This window comes from Notolepis coatsorum (assembly GCF_963971535.1).
Source record: "Notolepis coatsorum genome assembly, chromosome: 7".
NCBI classification, from domain to species: domain Eukaryota; kingdom Metazoa; phylum Chordata; class Actinopteri; order Aulopiformes; family Paralepididae; genus Notolepis; species Notolepis coatsorum.
In genome coordinates, this window is record NC_140171.1 from 47,210,432 (window position 1) to 47,222,397 (window position 11,966).

The window sequence follows — 11,966 nt, forward strand, 5'->3', positions numbered from 1 at the left end:
GGCGGGCAATAACGCTGAACAGTGATTTTGGCGGAGAATGGGTTAATAGAATTGTGCGTTAACTTTTACAGCCTCAATTGCAACATGTGTTTTCTTTATCTAAAGCTTTATCTAAGCAACATGTTTCCTTCTCGCATAAACGTCTTCTGTTGATAAATTATGAGATCTTCACAATTTATCTTATCAAACTGACCCTTTCTCTGAACATGATGCGGAGGGCAGTATACAACTAAATACATTTCATTTTCAATTTAATTTAGCCCACATAAATTATATATATAGTCATGTACAAAAGGTTTGATAACCATATAAATATACCTGGAGCGGGCTGCCTGACTGAACCAGCCCGTCCAGTCAGGTGCCTTAGCACAGGTCCCGGTAGGCAAGTAATAAACAAAGGCGTTTTTCAAATGGTAAATGATATTTATTGTAGTGGGGCTTGAACCCCACCATCTTCCAAAGGATAAATGATATTTATTTATAGTGGGGATTTAAACCCACAACACACACACAACCAGGGTAAAAGGGTAAGGGAGAACAAACAGGGTAAATCTAATAATAAACGCTAGTATGGACTGTGTCTACAGACACCAGGTTGGCACTGGGAACCACCCAGCACTAAGGCCAACACAATGTATATATGTATATATAGTTCCACTTAAATGGAACAGTGGCAATTAGGCACAGAGGCCAACATTATAAGTATAATCCCACATGCTAGTGGTAAATAAGCACAGAGGCCAACAATAATAATATATACACTGATACAATGGCTAATCCACACAGTAGGGGCAATAAGGGCAACACACAGTAGATAATTCCACACAAAGTGGTAACTACAACAAAGGCATCCACACACCGTGTCAAGAAGGGCAACCTCCACACTCCACTCTGGTCCGTGGCAATGTCAGAATGAGGAGCCCGGATGTGTGTCACTTTCCAGGCTTTAACCACTCGTCCCAGACTGACTGCCCGCAGGTGCAATCAGCCCAATCAGTGAGACGAGTGGCATCTGGGAAGGGGAGAAAGAAAAAGGGTTTTTATTTTGTTATTTTGACACCAAATACAAATAACACATATTACATATACTAACCTGATGTTTACATGGTGTTACAAATATGGCAATAATGATAATGAACAACCCACGTACGTGACAGGAGTCAACACTTCCCTTTTGTCTCTCCACCTCCTGAATGATTTGCTGAACGGGTCAGTATGAGGGAGTACAATATGATGGGGGACCGAGTCCTCCTCTTAAAGTGGTAATCCACTAAATCATATTTTCTGTTTATATCGGTGATAGGTGTTTTCTGCACTGTATTGACTTGCTTTCCATCTTTAAAATGCATGCTAACTACTGAGTTAGTCTTCTATTCATTCCAAACAAACTGTGCCGGATGACTATCCCGGGAATGTCCCACACTCCTGTTGTCCTGTCTTTACGCCTCGGAAACACCTCTGTCTCTATGCCTGTACCTCACTGCCTCCTAAACACCTGTCTCTACGCCTGTACCTCACTGCCTCCTAAACACCTCCGTCTCTACGCCTGTACCTCACTGCCTCCGAAACACCTCTGTCTCTATGCCTGTACCTCACTGCTTCCGAAACACCTCTGTCTCTACGCCTGTACCTCACTGCCTCTGAAACATCTCTGTCTCAACGTCTGAACCTTACTGCCTCCTAAACACCTCCTCTACGCCTGTACCTCACTGCCTCCGAAACACCTGTGTACCAAATCTTACCAAATCGGGACATCCACAACCAAATTACTTTGAAATAAAATGCAGCTATGACATTGAATTGGGTGTATAGAGTATCACTAATAAAATAACCAAAGATTAAGCTTGTCTGAACATTTAAGAGTTATGTAGTAATTAGGAAAGTAGTTATATGTCTTCATGTGTAAGGAAACCATACCTTTATGACTGCGTTCATTATTTCCATGGACACAGTGAATAAACAAGGCTGTGAAATTAAATAATTTTACTTGGTTCAATCATTTCTTATTTATAAAAGAGATTAAAAGAAAGAAATGCAATAAAATAAAATAAATATATATGGGGGGAACAATAATATAATATTTATTCAATATGTTAAAGGAAATTAATAATAGTAAAGGTAGCACTGGTTAGTTTGCAGAGATGTTTGACAGAGGAACACCGTCCTACCAGACACCAGTTTAGAGCAGAATGGAAAAGCATTCATGACCTGGTTACAGGTAGAATCACCATTGTGTTATCTTAACAGGCATCCCCCCCAGCTATATGTTTTCAGATAATTCTAAGGCACAATTGTCTTGCACAACTACAGTACCATCCCCCCTGTTAAATGTAATCAAACACTGATGCTAACCGCCCTGAAGACGCACTGGTCTATATATACTGTATGAATCGTATACAGGACGAGTTGGCATTTACATTAGAAAGGAAAGCACCACCGAGCACCGGCAGGTCTTTGGATCACAGTAAACCGAGATATATACTAGGGGTGCACCGATATATCTGTCGGGTATCGGTATCGGCCGATAAGTGCCTTGTTGACTGCTATCGGCCTATCGGCCGATAAGCTCAAATGTGCCGATAGCAGTCGCCGATAACTAACCATCCATTTGTGTAGCGTCAAAAGGCAAAAAAAAAAAATCACTCGCGTCCCCCCCACACACACACAAGCTACTGCATCAAAGTTACTATTTATGATTAACAAGGCATTCGTTTTGTGGCATTAACGTTATATAGTTAGTGTTACACGGACAATAACATCAGCATATTATTATTACCCATAGCAGCAAGGCATTACTCCGAGTCCGTTCATAGCCGGGAGGCAGAAGACTAACGTTACTGGTGAAAATGTGATTTACGTTGGAATACTCCTTTGCCAACTTGCTGTACTTTGCTTGCAGGTCTGCAGCCATTATTACTGGATTAAGAATAGCCCCAACTTTAGCCAACGTAACGTTATGGCTAAACCTTTAACATTAGTTAACCCTAGCTTTCGGTTAGCTGTTCAATGTTAATAACACAACCAAGCGAATCCATCAGAGCTCCCCATCAACACCGCTCTGTCGGGAGGATGGCATTTAAGAAAGTATCTGCTGTTAAAATGACACAAACATTCGTTTTGTGGCATTAACGTTATTATAGTTAGTTACACGTTCAATTACATCAGCATAGTATTTACCCGAAGATAGCAAGCAAGCCGTGCATAGCTCGGTTACATTCCGTTGCTCATTCCGTACCCAACTACACATTCTGCAATCTGTTAATAAAGTTTTCAACCAGACAAATGTATAGAAAGGCTTTGTTTTATTATAAAATGTGTTGCAGTAAAATCATTGTGTCTCGTTTGGCCATCCTGTGGAGCGCGCTGGTCGGCGGGCACTGCCGGGCAGCTAACGTATTAGCTTGTTGTGGTTCTAAGTTTGACTCGCATTCTCGCAAAAGCAGATCAATGGCGGCATGCCCCGAAGTAGAAAAATGAATAAACGCTTGGTGGTAAGCAGGAGGTGGGTGCTAGCGGTGTGGCGTAATTGGCCGAATCGACTGTCAATCAAAATGGTTCCATTGCATTGGTTGAAAGCTCTGGTTGAGAGAATAGTATCCCGCTGCAGGCCGCCAGAATGGTTCCATTGCATTGGTTGAAAGCTCTGGTTGAGAAAATAGTATCCCTCTGCAGGCCGCCAGACGATACTGGGAGAGGGATCAGTGATACCATAAACATATTTATTGATGTTTCCTTTTTTAAGTAAGTAAAGAGGCCTACAAATACAAACACACATACAAATATACAGTAGTTTCATTAATTTTTTTAAAAAAAAATTTAAAAAAAAATTAAAAATACTTATTTTTTGCCACAATTATCGGTATCGGTATCGGTATCGGCCGATTGTGTTAGTTGAACAATCGGTATCGGTATCGGTGGCCAATTTTCATATCGGTGCACCCCTAATATATACAGTATAATATATCCTCTAGTGCAGGGGCCACCAACACGGTGCCCGCAGGCACCAGGTAGCCCCCAAGGACCACATCAGCCCCTCAATTAATATCGCCGCAGGGGGGGGGGGGGGGGGGGCATAATCCGACGGGACAATGCATTGGGAACTTGTGTACCACAACGAGGTCGATCCCCGTGAATCATATTGCGCGGATCGAAATACGGGCACGCACGTGGGAGCTCGTGCAAAATCTGCAAGATTTTTCTACGTCGCGTCCTGACCTTTTCCAGACGTTTTTGCTGATGAAAGTGCATTCGGAAGTCGTGCCCCCCGCCAAGGTCTACACCGGGAGAAATCTTGCGGCGATCCGCGCATGGGCGTGCGCGCAAAATCACTGAAATTTGCAATAGCCTCCAGCTGCAACTCCGGAGCGAGCCCCTCACTAGGCGCTGTGGCAGCCACAGAGAGCGAGCGCTGATTGGCGGAGAGTACGGAAGTTAGCGCTGATTGACGTCACTCCACATTGGGCCTAGCCCCTCCCCCTTGACCAATCTCGGTTGAGACGTGCGGTTGGAGAGAGGGTCGCGGCCAGGAATTGATTGATTGAATGGGTACAATACAGTAAAATACTTCCGTCTTGTTTACCAATGTACAGTTAGCTCGGTTGAGACGTGCGGTTGGAGAGAGGGTCGCGGCCAGGAATTGATTGATTGAAAACTTTATTAACAGATTGCAGAATGGGTACAATACAGTAAAATACTTCCGTCTTGTTTACCAATGTACAGTTTCTTCCCCTTCGGATGTATACATTTTTTATGATCTCTTTTTACTACACAGTTCTGTGTCATAAATGTCATGATGAATTGAAAATGGGGGACCCTGATGTAAACAAGACAAAAGTATTTTTCTGGTCTGCATCCTCTTAGCAGTTGTTTTGTATTGAGCCGTACTGTATTGTACCCATTCTGCAATCTGTTAATACGTTTTCAATCAATTTGCTTTAGAATTTTTTTTTACGTTATTGCCATAAAAACGCAGTTAGTTTCTCTACTTTTCTGTGAACGTCTAGCAAAAAACGGCGTTGCAATCTGATGAAGAATTTCTTATATTCTATAATCATATTTCAATTTGCATATATCCGGATGGCAGAATTCAGTACTGTATCTACAAAACCTTCTGTTTAATAATCTTCCTTTTATTCATTTACTTAGATTTTTTGTACATGTGATCTCAAGAAGGTGTTGAATGATTTACCATGTCTGGTCAATTTGAGCATGGTGTTATTCACCGTCAAAGATGACAACATAAAAAAAAAATAGAATTGATATTCTCCTTTGGTTCATTACAATTGACACAAGCCTATTGTATTGAAGCTCTTGGTGTTTAGGAAATGTAGTCAACGACACGGGGTGTCTAGTCAGGACACGGGAGGCAGGAACGTCCTTTGAGGAGTTTTATTATCAATCCACTGTCTTATGTCTACCCATTTCTTAGGCCTTTTGCACACCTATATTTCTGACACTGGGAATACATTCCATGAGATCCATAGATAAGAGGTTAATGGTGTTACATCTTGTCCTCAGTATTTTGAGACACTGGGTAACAAATACAAACATAGTTCAGTTATTGGGTTGTAATGCTAAAATGTGTTTAAAATCGAATGGCATAACATAACTATTTACAGCTTTTAGGTAACACAAGTGTTATTGATCTAAGCAATAGTTATTTCAACATGTAAATGCAATAATAAACTGCAGAAGAAATCAGTCGACACCAGTGTATTCAGCAATTTGTAAAACATTTTTTATTTTCATTGCCGAGAACATGGCCAAATGATGGTTGAATGGCGTTATCTAGAAGAAAGCACAAACATAATTTATGTTAGGCCAGTACCGCTCTTGTGCATTAATCTCTTCAAATAAGGGACTTCTCCACTGTACTATAATTCTGTGACCTGTACCTCCCCTCCCCCTCCCCCATGCTGCTATACCTGAATTTCCCCAAGGGGATCAATAAGGCTAATAAAGGAATATCTTATCTTATCTTATAAATTAATACAAGGTAATATATATAAAGGCTTACCTTGTAATTGCGTTTCTCCATCTTTGTTAAAGTTGTTTGTTAAGGTAGAAACTAACTGCGTGCTAAGGTAGAAACTAACTTTGTTCTGATTTACACTAGGCGTGTTTGAGATTGATTTCGGCTCGCCTCGAAAGTAGATGAGTAGACGAGTGCAGCCTGGGGAGGAGTCAGAACGCAAACTTCCGTACTCTCCGCCAATCAGCGCGCGCTCTCTGTGGCTGCCACAGCGCCTAGTGAGGGGCTCGCTCCGGAGTTGCAGCTGGAGGCTACTCGAAATGTGTCCGCGTCGCGGCACTTCGCTCTCGTCTGCCGGCTCCCAACAAATGCAGAACACGCCTCACTGATGCACATCTGCAAGACTCACTCAGAGTTGCAGTGTCAGGTTACACACCAGATTACAATACACTGGTGAACAGCATGCAATGCCAGTCTTCCCACTAACAAAGAAACCAGATGTTGTCAGTGGCATCATGGCAGTGCCATAGCAAAGTTGAATACAATATTTAAAACTTGTGTTCAATTCAAAAGTGTGTTCATGAAATGTAACCGATATAATTTTGTTAAAAATGCAGCAGTTTTGGTCATTAGTTAAAAATGTGATAAGATTTATAAAAAAAATATGAAAGTAGATTTTTCTTAAACATTACATACTTATAACATTAAATTGCACATGGTGCAACATAGTTCATGATTTTTTTAAAGGGTTTGTCAGTGGCTTGTGAAAATGGGATATTTTTCCTATGAAATGTAGAAGTGATCATCTGAAAATTAAAACTGCTGAGATAAATAGCAATAGTGTGTTGAATATTGATATTATCTGTTTCCCACCTTGTTCAGTCATTGTTGATGATCATAGTGAAATATCATTAAGGTGATCAGTGTCTTCACAAAGATGATTAGATAAATGATAAAGTCAAACTGAGCTATTTTGTTATTTCAGAAGAGCGTCAAACTGGTAGCCCTTCATATCTACCCATTAAGTAGCTCTCAGTTTCAAAAAGGTTGGTGACCCCTGCTCTAGTGAATATAAAAGCATGTTAATTAAGTGGGGATTAGCATATATTCATGCTAATGGCGGACAATGTGCATAATTGCAAATCGGAAACTTTTCCAGAGGGCAAAGGTCACGTGAGTTGTGTCAGCAGGGATACTGTTCTGAGCTGACATGAACATTCTCAAAGTTATTTTGTGTGTTAATGGTAGAAAAAGGGAAACCCACACTGACAAAACTAATTGAAATGGATTTTCTTTTACATAGCAGCAGACAAGAAACAAAGACGCTTGAGCTTTTTCCGATGCTGCATGTTTGATAATCTGCACCCATTAATAATCCAAGTCTCGTGAGTTGAACGTGCCAATCCTTTGGATTTACTGTGTTAATGGTAGAAGCCTGTTAACCCATGCAGAGATTTCTCTCTCTTGCCTTCTTCTTAGTTTCTACTCCATTCACCCACTTTCCTTTATTAACTTTTCTTTTTTCCTCTTCTCTCCTGCATTTTCCTGTCCTCTAGCTTGGCTTTCCTCATTATGGTAAGATTAATATGCTCTTGTGCCAGTGGTTACAGGCTGCTTGCTGCTGATTGTCTAATATCCATAGACATTCTACGGAGTATTGCATCCTGCTGCTGCAACAGTGCTGTTCTATTAGCGCCTCTGCTGTACACAGTAGAGCTGCAATGAGTTACTTGTGTTGGTAACAGCACAGGCTTGGTAACATGAATCTTCCACAGTCACCTGACATATTGATAGGAAATGCATGAGCCCTAGTAAATATTATGAAATATTCTTATGGTTTAAGAAACTTAGTAAGACACCATGGGTAGCTCTATTTAACTTCATAAATGTACAGTAAGTAACAATCTCAAATATCTCCGTTCCGTTCCCTTTGGTGGCACCTATGCCGTTAAGTGGTACTTGCAGGTGTTTTTTTTTACCTCATTTCCTAAAGTGCACTTTGAAACCAAACAGTGTTGCTTGTGTGATGTCAAGTAATTTAGCCTTGACGCTCACTCTTGCTTTTCCTCATTGATGGTCTGTAGTTCTATGGCTGATGGTCGCTTACATTTTCTTTCTGACAAATGTGTTTCTTTTTATTTGGATTTGCAGTTTTTGAAGTTTGATGACCCTGTAGGCATTGATCTTTTCTCTGTATTCGACCATACTGGCCCCAGTAAATGTCCGAACACCCACCCACCCCCTCCTAATGTACATTTCCCTGTGTATATGTATATATTTACTGTTATCTCTGTTTAACAGTACTGTATATTTGCATATCTTGTATGTCACAAATGTAACAGTACTGTATATCCGTGTCATGTATGTCATAAATGTCATGATTAGATTAGATTTTTATATCTTACTGAATACCTGTATGTTGTGTATGTCATGAATTGAAAATGGGGGACCCTGATGTAAACAAGACAAAAGTCTTTCTCTGGTCTGCAACCCCAATTATTGAGTTGTACTGTACTGTACCCATTCTGCAATCTGTTAATTAAAGTTTTCAATCAATCAATACTAATGGACTGGAAGTGGTGAACCTCGCCTAGGGCGCCAAATGTGCTAGGTCCGCCCCTGGTGACACCCAGTTCGTAATACTGCAAATGCAAGGGCTTTCATCCGTGGCCCATAGGCTCAGTCACTATTGTGTTCTCATTCGGCAGTAGATAGTAACTTAACAGTAATTTATTTAAATCAAAATCTTTGATATTATCACGTTAATTTGAGCTTTTTGTGTTTAGGAGCAGTCGAAGATGGAGTGAATGGACTGGATGGAACTGCAGCTGTACTAACCAATGGCAGAGGAGAGGGGGAGGGGGAAGCCAATCACAATGCCTCAGAAGAGAACACTCCACCCAGTACCAACGGACTAATAGAAGCTGCCGATAGCACCGTATCCATGACGTTCCTGGATTACACAGAGGCGGAGCCTGGCCAGGTTCCAAATACTATGACTGATGAGGAGGAAGGCACATTGGTGATGCGAGCAGAGCGAATAATTATCACGGACGAAGGGGATGATGGACCTGACGGCCTTCCTCCCCAAGGAGAGGTGGGGGAAATGGAGGACACCCCACAGGTGATCTCAGAAACACCCAAAGAGGGAGGAGAGACTGTGGTGGATGAGGAGGAGGAGGAGATTAAAACGGAGATGGTTCCAGAAACTTCGACGGAACTAGATGAAGAAAAGCAAAGCGACAAACTGTTGAGCTCAGAAACACCCAAGGAGGGAGGAGAGACTGTGGAGGAGGAGATCAAAGCAGAGATGGTTCCAGAAACCTCCACGGAACTAGATGAAGAAAAGCAAAGCGACAAACAGTTGAGCTCAGAAACACCCAAGGAGGGAGGAGAGACTGTGGAGGAGGAGATAAAAGCAGAAATGGTTCCAGAAACCTCCACGGAACTAGATGAAGAAAAGCAAAGCGACAAACAGTTGAGCTCAGAAACACCCAAGGAGGGAGGAGAGACTGTGGAGGTGGAGGACACGAAAGCAGAGATACTTCCAGAAACTTCAATGGAACTAAATAAAGAAAAGGAAAGCCAAAAGCCTTCACCCCTTTCACCCACGACAGAAACCCATACAGCAACTGGAGAAGGAGGGATGGGTGAAGAAGTAAAGATGGACGAAGATGTAAGTGAAGAGATAAAAGCAAAAGGACAGAAATCGGAGCCCCCTGCCTCTGAGCAGCTGCAGTCCCCTGACGATGCTCCAGATGGCGCTACAGTGGCTTCGGTGCCAGTCTACCCCGAGGCCCAGCCCTCCGCTCTCAGCCCCAGGCCAGAGGCTGAGGGAGAGGTAGAGGCTGGAGAGGTACCTGCAGAGGCTGAGCAGCCTGGGGGTGAGGCTGTCAGTGCCCCGGACAACCAGACACCAGGGGGGGCAGAGGTGGCCTTGGAAGCCCAGGTTCCCGACACCCTCCCTGGGCAGTTCCAGGAAGTGTCCCTGGCCGATCCCCAGGAGAACCAGAGGACAGAGGGTGAGCCAGGAGAGCAGGAGCCTCTACTGTCTCCACTCAAAGCCTCTCAGCCAGAGCCAGCAGCAGCCATCGTCCCCACCACCACCACAGAGATACACACCCCAACCAGGGCTGCCCAGGGAGGAGAGGCTCTGGCCCCCAAACGCAAAACCTGCCAGTGCTGTTCTGTCATGTGACCTCCATGTCTACCATTTCATTAGTCTGTTCCCTCCCACTTGCATCTAGCCTCATCTATACTATACACACTCATCCTCTCCATCGTTTGCTCACTATCTTTTCCCATTTCTGTTGCTTCCTTAACAGAGTTGGAGACATTTGTTAACTCTTTTCTTCTGGTAGAAATAACCGGCCTTCATTAAATTAGAGTGTGCTTGTGGTTTGGTTCAGTAGGCAGCGCTGGAGCCATTTGTTAACACGGCTGCCTTTCTTGCCGGCAAACACGGGACTCATGGTTTGAAACTGGGTAGAACTTGCCCCAAGAGGAAGTTCTTGGCCTTGCTAGTTCAACGACTCCTGAACTGTAACACTCCCTCAATCTATTCCAAATTGGTGTGTTCACCTTCTCCGTCTCTCCATTCCCCTCCTTAATGTCCTCCTTCATGTATCTCCCTTATTGCGTTCCCTAGCTTCGATATTTCCCCGAGCGAATGGACTCTGTCCCAACACTGTGAATGATGAGGTGTGCAGGCGCGTGAAGCCCTACCACCTGGGAGCACAGCGCTGAATTATATCCATACAGTAGGACCCCTCCCTTTGTTTTAACACTGGGTGTGCTTGTTTTAATTTGACTTGTGTACACAGACTAAGCAAGGTTTACCTTGCTGTGCATAAACTGAAAACTCCACCGACCAGGCTATACCAGGTTATAAAACACACATGCGTCTGTCAGATGGTAGTACAGTTACTGGAGGGGGGGGGGGGGGGGGGGGGTTGGTCTTAAATCTGTGATTTACTACGTATTAATCATCAAGTATTAGAGTATCTGCTTGGGACTGAACTGGAATCCGTTTATAAGAACCTGAAAGACCCAAACATTGACACATCTGATACACTGAGAGAGAATAATCCAGTGTTTGCTATTTTAGTGATTTATGAATTATTGATCTTTTTTATGGATTGGTTGGAGATATTTTGACTGTATTACAAGGCCTGACATTTTTTATTTGCAGTCACATGGCTATATACAATGTCACTCCATTGACATGAAATTGTCTCCCCTGTAATTAACATGGTATGCCATTGAATACTATTTTTGTGGTCCGTTGTGGCCACCTTTTTAAAAGGGAAATTATTGTAGAATAGATGTCTTATGTATTTAGCTTTTTAACAAATGGTAGTTTTTAAGAGATGATGCACAGCTCTTGAGATTGCTGTGTGCATGTACTGTATATAACTATCAGGAGTGTTGGGGTCGCTGTGTGTATATATATATATATAAAGGAAAATGTTTTTGAACTCATTCGTTTTGAAACCAAGAATATGGTTTAATGATTAAACTTGAGTTTTGTGAAACATTACTTTTTGTCCATCTGACCTTTCTTCGCTCTGGAACAGTGCACTTGTGCTGAAACTACTGTGCTGCTACATGACAACATACAATTCCTGTGAATGAATGAATGAATGAAAACTTTATTTAACAGATTGCAGAATGGGTACAATACAGTACGGCTCAATACATACAATTGTTAAGGGGATGCAGACCTGAGAAAGACGTTTGTCTTGTTTCCATCAGGGTCCCCCATTTTCAATTCATATAGATATAGTAATGCTCGGCGCTCTACTAGGGACATCAAGAACCCTCCCTCTTTATTATGGTGTGACGTCGTACAGCCTCAATCAGGATATCTCTGTACCGATCATGATTACAATAACATCACTTGTGACTCGTTCCAGAGTTTTTCTTTTTTATTGCAATGAGTACGCTTTGAAATATATCAAGGTTTTTTTATGAGAGTTAATAAAACAAGCAATGC

At 42.4% G+C, this 11,966-nt stretch overlaps 1 protein-coding gene across 2 annotated transcripts in view; it reads left to right on the forward strand.

The window, feature by feature from the left end:
• Positions 1-10,895, forward strand: part of LOC311231487 (uncharacterized protein) — a 200,136-nt gene extending 189,241 nt beyond the window's left edge. Inside the window, exon 8 of one of the 2 annotated variants that reach the window (XM_084318092.1) lies at positions 8,758-10,895. In XM_084318092.1, coding sequence (XP_084174218.1) covers positions 8,758-10,169 — 1,412 coding nt within the window. In that variant the 3' untranslated portion in view covers positions 10,170-10,895. The remainder of the gene's footprint in view (positions 1-8,757) is intronic. The other variant, XM_084318093.1, reaches the window with a different exon arrangement.
• The last annotated feature ends 1,071 nt before the right edge of the window (positions 10,896-11,966 follow it).